This window comes from Macaca fascicularis, chromosome 20 (genome assembly GCF_037993035.2).
Source record: "Macaca fascicularis isolate 582-1 chromosome 20, T2T-MFA8v1.1".
Lineage (NCBI taxonomy): Eukaryota > Metazoa > Chordata > Mammalia > Primates > Cercopithecidae > Macaca > Macaca fascicularis.
This window is the reverse complement of record NC_088394.1, coordinates 73,271,018-73,288,636: the sequence shown is the minus strand read 5'-3', so window position 1 is coordinate 73,288,636 and position 17,619 is coordinate 73,271,018. Positions and strand designations below refer to the sequence as shown.

The following is a 17,619-nucleotide window of genomic DNA, read 5'->3' as shown; positions in this document are numbered from 1 at the left end:
TAGGATGCTTTGAACAGGTGGCCTTTGAAGCATCCTATCGAAACAAAGCCAACCTTGTTTTCTCAGGCATCTTTTTGGCCCAGGCACGGTGGCTCACATCTATAATCCCAGCACTTTGGGAGGTCAAGTCGGGTGGATCACGAGGTCAGGAGGTCAAGACCAGCCCGGCCAAGATGGTGAAACCCCGTCTTTACTAAATCACAAAAATTAGCCAGGCATGGTGGTGGGTGCCTGTAATCTCAGCTACTTGGGAGGCTGAGGCAGATAATTGCTTGAACCTTGGAGGTGGAGGTTGCAGTGAGCCAAGACTGCGCCACTGCAATCCAGCCTGGGTGACAGGGAGACTCTGTCTCAAAAAAAAAAAAAAAAAAAAAAAGAGGTCACCTTTGGACACAAACCTACATGAAGTGAGTTATCTAGGGGAAGAGCATTCTAGGCACAGGAAATGGCAAATGAAAAGATTCTGAGATGGGAACTTGGCTTTTTAATTTATAGAACAGCGATGGAGCGAATGTAACTGGAATTCAGTTAAAAGAAAAAATAAGAAGTAGAAGATGCTAGAGAAGCTACCAGATGCTGCATTTGGATGGGACTGGGCTGCTGTGGCTTGAAATCCATATCTCTTGGTCAAGAATTCATCTTGTAGTGGTAGAGCATGGTGGTGGGTGACCTGTTAAAAGCGATGCTTTGGAAAAAATAACTTTGGAGCAAGGGAGAAGAGAGATTGTCAACAGGGAGAGGAGATAGGAGACCACTGCTTAGTCTATGCTTGCGGCAATACATGACCAGACTGGAATGAGAACACAGGGAGGACAGAGAGAGCAGCTCAAGAGATTGGTTGTTCGTTGCAATTTGTCGGTATTCTTAACTTCATAATGCCGCATTCCCCAATGTCAGTTTGGAGCAAAGAAGGATTGGAGGAGGGGAACACAAAATTGGATCATGAAATTCACGTTAAAACACACAACTTAGATGGATATGAGGTAGGATCATCTCCTCCCAGCCATTCAGGCCCCCACTTCCCAAGGATACCAACATGTGAAGAGGAGTGTTATTAGCAGACACGGCAACAAAGCCTGGAATGATCCAGGGGGAAGGTTGGCTGCATGTTCCCATGTGAACTTCATGGAAGGTCTCGTTTCCATTAAATCGAGACATGCTAGCTGTCGTCTTGGTCATTCACAGTTCACCAACAGCCTTTGTGGCAGTCATGTGTTTTCCAAATGATACCCTTAAGCTTCCTTTGAAATGATCACATTCATAAGCATGGAGCAAAGAGGATTATGAGGCACAAGGGTGTCAAACAGCTTTCCTTCATCTTCCCTAGATTGAGAAAGTCTTCATGACCAAACCACTTGTAAAGATCATGCAGCTTTGGTATCTGTCCTTTTAACTGATTGTTAGGGCATATTTGGCTATCTCAGGGGAAGATAACGGTATCTTCTATTATTGTGGATATGTCTCTCCCAAATATATGTGGAGTATCTCTGGCATACAGGATGTGGCATGGCTGTTGCAAGGCAGAGTAGTCCAATTCTGCCCTGAAGTACATAGAATGTACCCTACGAGAGAGAATAAGAACATTGCAGGGTGAAATCTGAACTAGATTGGTAATGACCAGTAAGGACACGTTCCAGAGAACAATTGAGCCAGTTATGTCTGGATCCATGCAGGAAGCTTTCTGAGTACCTCTGCTGAACACAGGACTTTCTTTTTTCATACCTTTTGGTGTGAAAATTGAGAGGAATCTGATTTATTTATTTATTTATTTATTTATTTTGAGACATTCTTGCTCTGTCACCCAGGCTAGAATGCAGTGGCATGATCTCGGCTCAGTGCAACCTCCGCCTCCCGCATTGAAGTGATTCCCCTGCCTCAGCCTCCTAAGTAGCTGGGGTTACAGGCATGCACCACTACAGCTGGCTAATTTTTGTATTTTTAGTACAGACAAGGTTTCACCATATTGGTCAGACTGATCTCAAGCTCCTGACCTCGTGATTCACCCACCTCGGCCTCCCAAAGTGCTGGGATTACAGGTGTGAGCCACCCAACCCAGCCGACTCTCTGATTTTCATGTCACTTAACCTCAGCCCTCACTTCTGGGAATGACCTGAGTTTACTTGCATCTCTTTGTTCTTCTGGTCCTTTTGAAACGGGCAAAGGAATAGCAGGTAGTTGGCAGAAGGCTAGGACCTACTGCCATTATGCCAGCCCAAAACTGGTTTGTTCTTAAAGAGTCATGCCTTCAGAGTCCAGCATTTCAGCTGGCCCCCACCCCCACCCTCTCTGGAACCTTTCCTGAATCTGAACAGAATGTGTATTTTTTAAGAGTGAGGGCAGGCCATGGAGTCAGATAGCCCCGTGATATAGAGGTGTTAATAAAGTACCCATCAAATAGAGCTGCAAAGCCAGGTGTGGTGACTCACACCTGTAATCCCAGCTCTTTTGGAGGCCAAGGCAGGCAGATTACCTGAGATTAGGAGTTCGAGACCAGCCTGGCCAGCATGGTGAAGTCCCGTGTCTACTAAAAATACAAAGATTCGCCAGGCGTGATGGCAGCATCTGTGATCCCAGCTACTCCAGAGGCTGAGGCAGGGAGGATTGCTTGAACCCAGTAAGTGGAGGTTGCAGTGAGCTGAGATCATGTCACTGTACTCCAGCCTGGGTGACAGAGCAACACCCTGTCTCAGAAAATAAATAAAATAAAATATAAAATAACAACAGCAAAAAACAAATAGAGCTGCAGTGAGAGTCAGTTGAAATTCTGCAGATGAAATGCTATGTGTAGTGTCTGGTGTGTAGGAAACACTGACCCCCAGATGGATGTGTTAAAGGAAGACGGGGAGAATAAGTGGGAAGGGGACTTACCAACATCTGTTGATTATGATTAAACCACTGAGGTTAATTTATAAATGCTGAAACATAGGTTGTGGCTGCTTATAAACTATATGCATTTTAACATTTTTACCTTTAATTTTTTAATTTATATTAAAATGTATGCAATAGATGTTAATATCAACCATTTTGATATTGGTACATAGAACTTAAAAAGAGTTTGTTAGAGGTACATACTCTTTTGAGAATAGGCACAGGCATAACTTGGACAGAATCTGCTTATACTTTCCAAACCAATATGGAGTTGTGAATACAGCCATGACGCTGTATTCTGGTCTTATGGGATTTGGGCTGTTGAAGTCACTACGTGTTTATTTCAGTAGAAATTATAATTAGCTAAATAAATTTCATCAATATGTTATTAGTATCTATTAAGAGCTGCTAGAATGACATCTACATCCGTACAGACGATCATTGTTGAAGGGCTTTGAAGACAGAGACTGAATCTGTTCATCTCTGGGTCAGGAGCATAAACCATTGTATATAGTCAAAGCCATGTTAGTTACTGTTGTTCTGGAGCCCCACTGGGTTAGTGAGTAAAGTGAAAGGATAATTCATTTTGAGCCTGTTGGAGTATTTGCAGTCGCTGAACATCCCAGGTGAGGGAAGAGAAGAAAGTCAAACATTTCTGAGGACGTCGCAGCAAGATTTTTGGAACCTTTTTTCTAGTCTGCCATTATCAGCATGACTCAGAAAGTTACAGGGATCACTCTACCTGCCTAGTTAGGAGATCAGGATTGCTTGGACAAATCAACTGCCCAGTGATGCAGCTGCATGAACCACAGGCAGAGAGGACGCAGTGAGCATCTGTGGAGTGACCTTGGAGTACTCATGTGTTCACTGGGAAGGGGTGGGCCTTTACCTGTCTCATCTTAAACAGATAGGGCCAGACATGGTGGCTCACACCTTTAATGCCAGCACTTTGAGAGGCCAAGGTGGATGAATTACTTGAAGTCAGGAGTTTGACTTCTTCAAACTCCACCTTGGCCAACATGGTAAAACCCCGTCTCTACCAAAAAATACAGAATATTAGCCAGGTGTGGTGGCACGTACCTGTAGTTCCAGCTACTCAGGAGGCTGAGGCAGGAAAATCGCTTGAACCTGGGAGGTGGAGGTTGCAGTGAGCCAAGATCACGCCCCTGCACTCCAGCCTGGGTGGCAGAGCGAGACATTGTCTCAAAAAATAAATAAAATAAAAATAAATAGCCAGGCGCGGTGGCTCACGCCTGTAATCCCAGCATTTTGGGAGGCCGAGGCAGGCGGATCACGAGGTCAGGATATCGAGACCATCCTGGCTAACACGGTGAAACCCAGTCTCTACTAAAAATACAAAAAATCAGCCGGGCGTGGTGGTGGGCGCCTGTAGTCCCAGCTACTCGGAAGGCTGAGGCAGGAGAATGGCATGAACCCAGGAGGCGGAGCTTGCAGTGAGCCAAGATCGTGCCACTGCACTCCAGCCTGGGCTACAGAGCAAGACTCCGTCTCAAAAATAAAATAAAATAAATAAATAAATAAAAATAAATAAACAGATGGCCAGCATATAAGCTGACAACTCTAGTCCATGGTCACAGTCTATTCTGCCACATTCTCCATAAAGTCCACTTTGCTTAGTTCTCCCAGCAATACCCATTCATTTACTCTTTAAGGCCAGTGACAAGTGTTCTCCCCATGATGCTAGCCAAACCAAAAAGAGATTGTTGATGCTTTTCAGTGGAGCAGGAGGATAAGAGATTGAGCCTTCAGAATGGACGAAGGCTGGAGTTAAACATTTGAATTGGTGAACCTTATGGTTGTGAAGTTAATGGGCCCAAGAAGGGGCCTCATGAGAGAAGCAGCCTCGTAATTTCCTTGCCATTGGTCACTTCTCTTTCCCATCCCCACCAAAACACACCAACCAGTCAAAACTAAAACCTAGAGTCCTTGGGTTGATCATCTCTCCAAGGTAGAAAAATTAATGGTTTCTCTTCTGTCTTTAAGTATCTTCGGTTACTTTTGTAAGAATTTCATCAATATGGATCTTTTCAGGTCTTCAAACCTTGCTTAGTTCTTTCATTGTTTTTCTCAAGAAACTGAAAGAATGTTTATGCTACTTCCCAGAATTTCAGGTCCAATTGAAGGAAAAACTTATAATATAAACACACTGTTAGAAAAAGGCCACACTTCTCCTTGTTCCCTCAAATAGTCAAATGTAATAATTAAAATGTTAATAAATATGTATTGAATGTTATCTATGTGCTGAGCACTATTTTTAGCACTTTTATTTCTTTTTATTTTATTTTAATTTTTTTGAGGCGCAGTCTCACTCTGTCACGCAGGCTGGAGTGCAGTGGTATGATCTTGGCTCACTGCAACCTCCGTCACCCAGGTTCAAGTGATTCTCCTGCCTCAACCTCCCGAGTAGCTGGGATTACAGGCACGCACCACCATGCTTGGGTAATTTTTGTATTTTTAGTAGAGTCGGGGTTTCATCATTTTGGCCAGGCTAGTCTTGAACTCCTGACATGAAGTGATCCACCTGCCTCAGCCTCCCAACGTGCTGGGATTACAGGTGTGAGCTGCCGTGCCCAGCCTGTTTTTAGCACTTTAAAAGTATTAACTCATTTAATCCTCTAAAAATCATCTAAGTAAAGGGCCTTTTTTTTTTTTTTTTTTTTTTGAGACAAGGTCTCACTCTTGTCTCCCAAGCTGGACAGCAGTGGTGCAGTCATAGCTCACTGCAGCCTCAACCTCTTAGGCTAATGTGATTCTCCTACCTCAGCCTCCTGAGTAGCTGGGACTATAGCACATGCCACCACACACACCTGGCTAAGATTTTATTTTAGTAGAGATGGATCTTGCGATGTTTACCAGGCTGATAAACTCCTGGGCTCAAGTGATCCTCCTGCCTTAGACTCACAAAGTGCTGGGATTACAGGCATGTGCTATATATAACACCCAGCTCATTGCTACTGAATAAAGTCCTAAACATCCTTATACCAATGGTTTTCCTCAAAGACTTCCTCAGCATTTTCTTTATTTCTTAGTCTTTAATTTTTCTGATGTTTCTTTCCCTCCTTCCTCACCCCAACCCCTGGTCCATTAATTTCTATTTCATATTGATTATACTCTAAGTCTTTCCCTTATTCTGAACTGAGATTTCTCATTTGGGGGTATCCTCATACATGTTGGGCAACAAATCAATGACTTATTCTTTAGTGTTCTTGTTTAGATTTTAAAAAAATGTTAAAGAATGTGACATCTTGACTGAGGTAAGAGCATTTTTTAGTTGTTGCAGATAGATTAAAAATTAAAAATTGAAAAATAACTTGATTATTGCTGACCACAAATATGTCTTTGCTATTATTTTTCCAGGCAGTCTACTGGGGGTCCTTTGTTCTATCTGTCAATTAGTCTTTACTAAAAATAAAAACAGAATAATGATACTGCCCATGGGGCTGTTTTTATTATTATTTCAAGATACTTCTTTAAGATATGCTTATATCATTCTATTTGAAGTTCTGGCTCTGTTGTTACAAACATTATTCATTCATTAGGTCTTTTAAATTTTGATTATTAAAGAGGTTTAAACACTGGGATACAAATCACTTAAGACATGGTCCCTGACTTCAGGAAGCTTATTTATAGCTTCCTAATTTTCATTGATCTTTAAAGCTCTTCACACTGAACTATTAAAAATTAATTGTGCACTCATCCTAACACTAAATTTGTCAGTTACATCTGGAAGCTGCAGTCTCCCTTTTTCTGTTAAATCTGAAGCCTGTAATATGACCAATGAGGAGTATATTTTAAAGAAAACTTTAGGGAAAATTCATAAAGTGTGATTTATACCTGGCATTAGTACTTTAAGAATTATTTTGGCCCTTGAGGCCGGGTGAGGTGGCTTATGCCTGTAATCCCAGACCTTTGGGAGACCGAGGCAGGCGGATCACTTGAAGTTAGGAGTTCAAGACCAGCCTGGCCAATATGATAAAACCTCATCTCTACTAAAAATACAAAAACTAGCTGGGAGTGGTGGTGGGCACCTATAATCCCACCTACTCAGGAGGCTGAGGCAGAAGAATCACTTGAACCTGGTAGACAGAGGTTGCAGTGAACCAAGAGTGTCCCACTGCACTCCAGCCTGGGCATTGCAGGGAGACTCTGTCTCAAAAAAAAAAAAAAAAAAAAAAAAAGAATTATTTAGACCCTTGATATCTAATATAGAAAACACCTGTTCACAAATAAAGCATACTTATTTTTATTTTATTTTAAAGAATAAAACATTAAACTATTTAAATAGAATGTTGACTCTGAGTCAGAATCAATTTAATGTTTAAGCTTTAGCAGCTAAGTCACATAAACTGAATTTCTGTATCTTCTGGAAAAGACAAAACACAATGCAGGAAGAAGCAATGTGAGTTGACCCTGCCGCACACACAGTCCAGTAGGGGGCGCAACCCAGTCCTTTCCCTCAGCTTGACTCTGTCTCTTGAGGGAAAGGGGTTCCCTGGGTGGAGAGTTGGGGGCAGCTCTTCCACCACCGTCATCCTTTGGCAGCCCATCCTTGGGGTCTGATATGGTTTGGCTCTGTGTCCCCACCCAGATCTCGTGTGGATTTGTAATTCCCAGTGTTGGAGGAAGGGTGGGAGGTGATTGGATCTTGGGGGTGGATTTCCCCCTTGCTAGTCTCATGATAGTGAGTTCGCATGAGATCTTATTGTTTAAAAGTGTGTAGCACGTACCTCTTCACTCTCTCTTCCTCCTGCTCTGGCCATGTAAGATGTGTCTGTGGCCGGCCACAGTGGCTCATGCCTGTAATCCCAGCACTTTGGGAGTCTGAGGCGAGTGGATCACCTGAGATACGGAGTTCAAGACCAGCCTGATCAACATGGAGAGACCCCGTCTCTACTAAAAACACAAAATTAGCTGGGCGTGGTGGCGCATACCTGTAATCCCAGCTACTCGGGAGACTGAGGCAGGAGAATCCCTTGAACCCGGGAGGCGGAGGTTGTGGTGAGCCGAGATCACGCCATTGCCCTCCAGCCTGGGTGACAGAGTGAAACTCCGTTTCAAAACAAAAAAAAAAAAAAAAAAGACGTAAAACCCTTTGCCTTCTGCCATGATTGGAAGTTTCCTGAGGCTTTCAGCCATGCTTCTTGTACAGACTGTGAAAACATGAGCCAATTATACCTCTTTTCTTTATAAATACCCAATTCTCAGGTAGTTCTTTATAGCAGTGCTAGAACAGATGAATCCAGGCCTTTCCTGCCCTCTATTGGAGGAGCCTAAGGGCTTCCCTAGTCCATCCCCTTCTTAGCAGGCCACTGGGTCTCTGCTTTCTTCCTGTTCTCACCACCCTTTCCACTCCTTAGGTCTGAGACATCAGTCTCTCAGTTCCATCTGGACTTCCTCATCATGGACCAAGAGAGGACTTCCGGTCTCACAAGAAAGGCCTCTACTCAGAAAAGTGTTCGGTTACCTCCCTTTCTAAAATTAGCTTCCGCGCTCCTCTCACCCCTTCTATTATTTTCTCTCATAGAATGTTGCTCTTTTTCTTCATACTTATTTTATTTTATTTTTTTGAAAGGGACTCTCGCTCTGTCACCCAGGCTGGAGTGCGGTGGTGCGATTTTTTATATTTTTAGGAGAGACTGGTTTTCATGCCTGTAATTCCAGCACTTTGGGAGGCTGAGGTGGGCGGATCCTCTGAGGTCAGAAGTTCGGGATCAACCTGACCAACGTGGTGAAACTCCATCTTTTTCTTCACACTTTATACAGAGGAATAGTATTTCATTCCCATTTGTGATATTTGCTGGTTTAGTCCCTGGTTCTCCCATTGAACTGAAAGCCACGGGAGACCACAGATCTGTCTCATTCACTGTTACTCAGCCAGAACGTTGCTTGTGTTCGGTAACTCAAAATGCTTCACACGCTCCACAAATAAACAGATGGTTTCTTTGGGATTTATTGGGTTTATATTTTTATGCAATAAAATGTATTTATTTGGTTATATTCCAAGGTTTTCTATCTAAAGCAGAAAAATAATACTTTTCTTTTTTAATATCTAGCACTGTAAAATTCTTGTATTGTTATAAAGAATTCTTCTAAATTTTTATCCTTGTCACTCTGAATAGGAAGATGACAGGCTATGTGAGACAAAGTGTTTGTCTCAACATAGGATGCCCATTATTACTATTTTTTAAATTGCTTTCTCAGTGTGGAAGTTTTCTCTCTGCATTTGAGTTGTCTGCAGTTTGCATGTAGCAGGGAGAAAATAGAAAGCTTCCAAACCGGTTAGTCCAGTTAAAGCACTTAAGTGGCTTAAGCCTTTGATATTAGTTGAGCCAAGTAAGGAAGTTAGTAAGGCTGGAGGACTTTCAGGGATAATTCACTTTTTTTTTCCTTCTATTCAGTGAGGGACTTTAAATGGGGTTTTTTGTCTGCATGCAGCTTGAAAGAGGTGAGGGCATGGCTTGGAAGAGAGGGTCCTGCTCAGCGAATGAGGGACCTGAATTCCGCCTGTGCTTCCTTGCTGGGTTTTCCTCCCAGGGAGTTGTGAGGTTAGGTTAAGGTATTGCACTGAGTGCTTATGGCTTCATGTCTGAAATATAGACGAGTTCATGTGCGTTACAGTCTTGAAATTGTCACTTTCTATGTCTGGTTTCCTTCTCTGATACTGGCATGCCTTCGGCATCACCTCCACTCTGATAAAAGTCTGGGGATGAAGAAACAATTTTTTTTTTTTTGAGATGGAGTCTCACTGTGTTGCCCAGGTTGGAATGTAGGGGCACAATCTCAGCGCACTGCAACCTCTGCCTACTGGGCTCAAGCGATTCTCTTGCCTCAGCCTCCTGAGTAGCTGGGATTACAGGCACCCGCCACCACGCCGGGCTAATTTTCGTATTTTTAGTAGAGGTGAGGTTTCACTATGTTGGCCAGTCTGGTCTGTAACTCCTGACTTCTAGTGATCTTCACTCCTTGGCCTCCTCGAAGTGCTGGGATTGCAGGTGTGAGCCACCACGCCCTGCCTTGAGAAACGAACATTTACTAGCTGATAACACGTGGCATGCATCAGGGATACTAAGGTGGCCCCTGCTGTCACAGAGTGTGCAATAAAACTGCATAGGAGAGAGAGTGGGGAGAGGGTTGTGTTTTGTTTGTTTCCTTATTGAAGATAGATATAAAGTCAGTTAACTATGGCCTGAGATTATTCGGAAGTGAGAGAGGATAATTTTCTTTATGTTATAGGTTTTTTGGGAACAGATGGTATTTGGTTACATAAATAAGTTCTTTAGTGGTGATTTGTGAGATTTTGGTGCACCCGTCACCACCTGAGCAGTATACACGGTACCCAATTTGTACACTTTTATCCCTCACCTCCACTCCTACCCTTTCCCCCAAGTCCTCATAATCCGTTATGTTATTCTTATGCCTTTGCATGAAAGGGAGTAACTTTCTTTGTTTTCTTTTCTTCTTTCTTTCTTTTTTTTTTTTTTTTTTGATACTGGGTCTTGCTCTGCCACCCAGGCTGGAGTGCAGTGGTGCAATCTCGGCTTGCTGCAACCTCCGCCTCCCGGGTTCAAGCAATTGTCCTGCCTCAGCCTCCCAAGTAGCTGGGAGTATACGCCTGGCTAATTTTTGTATTTTTAGTAGAGATGGGGTTTCACCATGTTAGCCAGGATGGTCTCATTCTCCTGACCTTGTGATCCACCCGCCTCAGCCTCCCAAAGTGCTGGGATTAGAGGCATGAGCCACTGCGCCCGGCTGAGAGGATAATTTTCAGTAGGGTCATGAGTACAGCTTCTCTGAGAAGACGGTGTTTAAATTGAGACATCAGCCATGAGCACCAGAAAGCCAAGTGAATTGATAGGAGAAGACTGTAGGGGAAAGAAAAAAAATGTGTGAAAATGCCATTTAGTATCAAAGAACTTCTTAGGTTCAAAAAGTGAAAGCAGCGTCCTGTTTAGAATGGTGTGAGAAGAGGAAGAGAGCACAGATAAAGCTGGCAGGTTCTGCAGGGAGTTGATGATGCAGAGATTAGTGGGCCAGGAATTTGTGATTAATACCAGAGTAAATGGAAGAAGTTGATTTGTGCTGGATGAGGACTCTGGCTGATGTTGGGAGACCCTACTGGATAGGACAGGTGGAATTTGGGACGTTAATAGAATGTGTCCAAATAAGAGATGCGAGCGTCTACCAGAATGACCTGTGCTAGATCTGGAAGGGTGGGCTTCTCTGAGGTATATCCTAAAGATATAATGGAAAGGATTTCTAGGGTTGTGAGATTTTACTTATCTTGCCTATTGATTCTCTTGTCCCATAATATCCGTAAGGCCATGAATGTGAACCATTTCACTTACTTGTTGTGTACCACTCTTGTTGATGGCAATGCCTAGAACAAGACCAGGACTCAGGTGCCCAACATGTGCTTGTGAATGAAGACTCTGTCTTTGAGTTCAGGCTCTAGACATCATATCGATGCCACAGCTCCTAAGATGACTATCCCATGTTACCACAAATTATAAGATTTCATGATTTTAATGGCTGGATAGTATTTCATTGTGTCTATATACCACATTTTCTTTATTTGTTTGTTGATAGACACTTAGATTGATTCTGTGTCTTGGCTATCGTGACTAGTGCTGCAATAAACATTGGAGTGCAGATATCTCTTCAACATACTGAGTTCACTTCCTTTGAATAAATACGCAGTAGTGGGATTGCTAGATGATATGGTAGAACTATATTTAATTTTTTGAAGGAACCTTCATACCATTTTCCATAACGGCTATACTAATTTACATTCCTGCCCACAGTGTGTGACAGTTCCTTTTTCTCCACATCCATGCTAGCATTTATTTTTTTGTCATTTTGATAATAGTTATTCTAATTGGGGTGAGGTAGTATCTCATATGGTTTTGATTGGCATTTCCGTGATAATTACTGATGTTGAGCATTTTTTTCATATACCCCTGTTGGCCATATGTATGTCTTTTGAGAAGTATTTATTGAGGTTTTTTGGCCATCTTAAAAATCAGATCATTATTGTTATTTTTTGCTGATGAATTGTTTGAATTCCTTATATATTCTGGATATTAACCCTTATCAGATTCATAGTTTACAGATATTTTCTCCAATTCTGTGGGCTGTCTCTTTAGTCTATTGGTTGTTTCCTTTGTTGTACAGAGGCTTTTTAGTTTGATATAATTCCATTTCTCTATTTTTGCTTTTGTTGCCTGTGCTTTTGAGTTTGTCTCCAAAATATCCTTGCCCAGACCTATGTCATGAAGTATTTTCCCTATGTTTTCTTCTAGTAATTTCAGATCTCTTACTTAAGTCTTTAATCCACTGAGTTGATTTTGACATATGGTGAGATGTAAGAGTCAAGTTTCGTTCTTCTGTATATGAATATCCAGTTTTTCCAGCATTATTTGTTGAAGAGACTGTCCTTTCCCCACTGTATGTTTTTAATGCCTTTGTTAAAAATCAATTGGCTGTAGATGAGTAGAATTATTTCAGGGTTCTCTTCTGTTCTGTTGTTCTATGTGTCTGTTTTATTCCTACACCATGTTGTTTTGATTACTGTAGCTTTCTAGTATATTTTAAAGTTGAGTAATGTGATGTTTCCAGCTGTGTTCTTTTTTGCTCAAGATTGCACTGGTTCTTCCGGGTCTTTTTGTGGTTCCATATGAATGTTAGGATTGTGTTTTGTTTTTTATTTTATTTATTTATTTTTTTTTTATTAAGACAGGGTCTTGCTCTGTCACCAGACTGGAGTGCAATAGAATGATTTCGGCTCACTGCAGCCTCTACCTTTCAGACTCAAGCAATCCTCCCACCTCACCCTTCCAAGAAGCTGGGACCACAGGCATGCACCACCACACCTGGCTAATATATTTGTAGTTTTTGTAGAGACAGGGTCTTACTGTGTTGCCCAGGCTGGTCTCAAATTCCAAAGTGCTGGGATTATAGGCATAAGCCACTGTATCCAGCCTTGTATAAACATTTAAAAAATATTCTTTCAATCCATGAACACAGAATATCTTCATATTTATTTGGATCCTCTTAATTTCTTTCATCAATGTTGTATAGTTTTCATTGTAGAGATCTTCTCCTTGGTTAAATTTATTTCTAGATCATATATATATGTATGTATGTATGTATTTATGTATGTATGTATTTGGTAGTTATTGTAAATGAGATTGTTTTCTTGATTTTCTTTGAGACAGTTTTGCTCTTACTGCCCAGGCTGGAGTGCAATGGCACCAACTCTGCTCACTGCAACCTCCACCTCCTGAGTTCAAGTGATTCTCCTGCCTCAGCCTCCCCAGCAGTTGGGACTACAGATGCCCACCATAACGCCCGGCTAATTTTTGTATTTTTAGTAGAGACAGGGTTTTACCATGTTGGCCAGGCTGATCTCAAACTCTTGACCTCAAGTGATCCACCCACCTTGGCCTCCCAAAGTGCTGGGATTACAGTTGTGAGCCACTGCACCTGGGCACTTTCTTGATTTCTTTTTCAGATAGCTCACGGTTGGCATATAGAAATGCTACTGATTTTTTGTGTTGATTTTTGCATCCTACAACTCTACTGTATTCCTCTATTCTAATAGTTTTTTGACGGTTTCTTTAGGGTTTTCTCTTTATAAGATCATGTTATCTGAAAACAGGGACAATTTGGCTTCCTCCTTTCTAAATTGAATGCCCTTTATTTCCTTCTCTTGCCTTATTGCTCTACCCAGGACTTCCAGTACTATGTAGAATAGGAGCAGTGAAAGTGGGCATCTTTGTCTTGTTCTAGATCTTAGAGGAAAGGCTTTCTTTCAACTTTTCCCCATTCTGTAGGATGTTAGCTGGGAATCTGTCATATATGGCTTTTGTTGTGTTGAGATGCACTTTTTCTATACCTAATTTGTTGAGAGTTTTTTTATCATGAAGAGATGTTAAATTTTATCAAATGCATTTTTTGCCTCTATTAAAATTATGTTTTTCAATGTTGATTCCGTTAATGTGATACATCATGTTTGTTGATCAATGTATACTAAACTGTTTTTGAAACCCTGAGATGAATTCCACTTGATCATGGTGAATGATCTGTTTAATGTGCTGTTGAATTTGGTTTGCTAGTATTTTGTTGAGCATTTCCACATCTATTTTCAACAGGTATATTGGCCTGTAGCTTTCTTTTTACTTCTTGTCTGGTTTGGGTATTAGGGTGATGCGGACCATGTAGAATGAGTTTGGAAAACTACTCCCTCTTCAATTTTTTTTCAATAGTTTGCAAAGGATTGATATCAGTTCTTCCTTAAATTGGGTAGAAATCAGCAGGGAAGCCATCAGGCCCTGGGATTTTCTTTGATGGGAGACTTTTTATTACAGATTCAATTTCCTTAACTCATTATTTGTTTGTTCAGATTTTCTGTTTCTTCATGATTCAGTTTTGTTAGGCTGTATTTGTCCGAGATTTCTCTATTCTTTCTAAGTTTTCAAATTCATTGGCGTTAACCAACCTACGTAAAAAAAATTAGATCCCCAAAATAACCCAACTTAATATTGTATCTCAAGGAATTTGAAAAATAACAACAAACTAAACCCAAAGTCAACTAAAGAAATAATAAAGATCCAAACAGTAATAAATGAAATATAGACTGAAAAAAGAATGCGAAAGGTTCATGAAACAAAAAGTTGGTTTCTTGAAAAGATAAAATTGACAAGCCTTTAGCTTAGATGAAGAAAAAAAAGAGAAGATTCAAATAAAATCAGAAATGAAAAAGGCGACATAACTGATACCACAGAAATACAAAGGATCCCATAAACATGTGAGGATATCAATAAAGCACAGACTTTGATCCAGCAGGTTTGGGGTGAGGCCCATGATTCTGAATGCCACAGGCTCCTGGTTGAGGCTGAAGCTACTGGTCTGCAGACCACAGTTTCCCCAGCAGGGTCTTGGGTATCAGGGAACTCTGATATCTGGAGAAGATAACTCTGATATCTAGAGAAGATAGAGTACAGCATTTGCTGAAAGAAAGACAAGAGTGCATCATGGTTGCAAAATCAGATATGAAGATATACACTGTGCCATCAACTTGGAAAGCAAAATTGTGATTGAATGGGCTTCCCAGGGTCTCCCCTTTCTTCTGGATTTGGTAAATATATCTCTTCATTATAGCAGCACCACTCATCAGATTCTCTAGACTCCCACTTAGAGATCATCACTCGTGCCTTCCTTTGCGATCCTTGCTAGTTTTTTTGTTTTTTAATTGGTTTAGCAATTATGAATCAAGATAGGCTGGAAGTGGTGGCTCACACCTGTAATCTGAGCACTTTAGGAGGCTGAGGCAGGAGGATCGCTTGAACCCAGGACTTTGAGACCAGCCTGGGCAGCATAGAGAGACCCCATTTCTGAGTGTAGTGGTGTGTACCTGTAGTCCCAGCTATTCAGGAGGCTGAGGCAGGAGGATTGCTTGAGCTCAGTAGGTCAAGGCTACAGTGAGCCACGATAGTGCTATTGCACTCCAACCTAAGGGACAGAATGAAACCTAATCTAAAAAAAAAAGAAAAAAGAAAAAAAGAGAGAGAGAAAAGAAATCAAGTGTGAACCACTTCTTGAGAATGAGTAGGGGTGTTTTTATATTCATCACTGTATCCAGTGGTGAGCATGGCATCTGCCAGGTTATAAATGCAGATGTAGCAGGATGTCCATGGCTCAGCCCTTCAAGCACAAACATCAGAACTGACAGCCCAGTGGTTGTGAGCCCTGCCTCTGAAAGTAGAGAACTCTGGGTGCCTATGCTAGCTTTCCTACTTACTACCTTAGCTTCAGTTTTCTCCTTTGTAAATGGGGGTGATAATAATAGCAACTTGTCGGGCCAGGTGCGGTAGCTCATGCCTGTAGTCCCAGCACTTTGGGAGGCCAAGAGTTCAAAACCAGCCTGGGCCACATAGACCCCATTTCTATAAGAAATATAAAAATTATCCGGCCATGGTGGCACGTGCCTGTAGTCTCAGTTACTTGGAAGGCTGAGCTGGGAGGATCACTTGAGCCTGGCAGGTCAAGGCTGCAGTGGGCCATGTTTGCACCACTGCTCTCCAGCCTGGGTTTTAAAGTGAGACCCTGTCTCAATAATAATAGCAACTTGTTGTAATGATGCAGATAAAAATGAGGCAATATGTGTGAAGCTTTTAGCTCCTGTGCCCACATACAGGAATTAGTCAGGAAATAGCTGTTGAAAACCAACCCTTGGCACAGGGAGGCATGGAATCATGACTGTTTGCTTTGTGTTTGGCTTTTTAGTCAGGTTTAATAAGGACACGAAAAAATGAATTCCTCATCTCGCCGTTACCTCAGCTCCTGGCCCAGGAACACAACTACAGCTCCCCTGCGGGTCACCATCCTCATGTACTGTACAAAAGGACAGCAGAGGAGAAGGTCCAGCGGTACCGTGGCTACCCCAGCTCCGGCCAGAATTATCCTGGTTACTCCCCAAGTCACATTCCCCATGCATCTCAGAGTCAAGAGACAGAGTATCACCATCGAAGGTTGCAAAAGCAGCATTTTTGTGGACGACGCAAGAAATGTATGTAAGGAAACTTTTTCTTGTTCTGTTCTTATGTGGGCCTCGACGGGTTTTCCTGAGAGCTGTTGGGTGTACAAGCTTTGCAAGTCAAAATGGGCTACCCTGAGCATCTGTCTTGGCGTAGGACCAGTAATGATCTCTCTCAGGCAAATGCTGAATGATCAATTAATCTAGGTTAAACTAGGAAATATTTAGATATGGTTTCTCTTTTACTCTTTTAGTATCTCCTACTTTCATGCCATAGATCCCAATCTTATCTTGATTTCTGTGCTCCTAAGAAAAGTATCTAGATTTCCATTGACAAAAGAAATGAGAGGTAGATGTCTAGGTGTGATTGGATGTCTCTTTTGAAGACGTAAAGGAGAGACTTCCAGAAACAAGAATATTAGCATGTGAGGGAGGTAGCTGTGAAACACAGGTATCCTTGAGCATGGTTTGTGACCTTGGTACAACCTTCAGCTGTTTCCAGACCAGCGATGTCCAATAGAAATGTAACACAAGCCCTAAATACAATTTTACATTTTCTAATAGTCACAAGTTTTAAAAGTTTAAAAAAAGGGTAAATGAATTTTAATACCATTTTATTTAATGCAACATATACAAAATATTATCTCAACATGTAATCAGTATAACAAATGATTAGTGAGAGATTTACATTATTTTTTCCTAATAAGTTTTGGAAATCCAGTGTTTATTTTAAACGTACAGCACTTAAACCTGTCAATTCAGATGATAAATTTTTACTGGAAATACTTAATCTTCATTTAACTTGCATAAAATTAAGGTCAAAAAAGTAGATTTGCATACTCAAGTTGTTTAGGACATACTTAAAACATTTTCTTTTTTCTTGTTTTGCTTGTTTTTTGTTTTTTGTTTTTTTTTGAGACAGTTTCACTCTTTCGCCCAGGCCGGAGTGAAGTGGTGCAATCTCAGCTCACCGCAACCTCCATCCCCCAGGTTCAAGCAATTCTCCTGCCTCAGCCTCCCCACTAACTGGGATTATAGGCACATGCCACCATACCCAGCTAATTTTTGTGTTTTTAGTAGAGACAGGGTTTCTCCATGTTGGCTAGGCTGGTCTCAAACTCCTGACCTCAGGTGATCCACCTGCCTCAGCCTCCCGAAATGTTAGCATTACAGGCATGAGCCACTGAGCCTAGCCA

At 41.6% G+C, this 17,619-nt stretch overlaps 1 protein-coding gene across 2 annotated transcripts in view; it reads left to right on the top strand.

The window, feature by feature from the left end:
- The window catches only part of ADAMTS18 (ADAM metallopeptidase with thrombospondin type 1 motif 18), a 152,355-nt gene that overhangs the window by 51,568 nt on the left and 83,168 nt on the right, over positions 1 to 17,619 (top strand). The window contains exon 4 of one of the 2 annotated variants that reach the window (XM_005592600.4): positions 16,174 to 16,456. In XM_005592600.4, the coding sequence (XP_005592657.3) occupies positions 16,174 to 16,456 (283 nt within the window). Of the gene's footprint in view, positions 1 to 16,173; positions 16,461 to 17,619 lie in introns of both variants that reach the window. The other variant, XM_005592601.4, reaches the window with a different exon arrangement.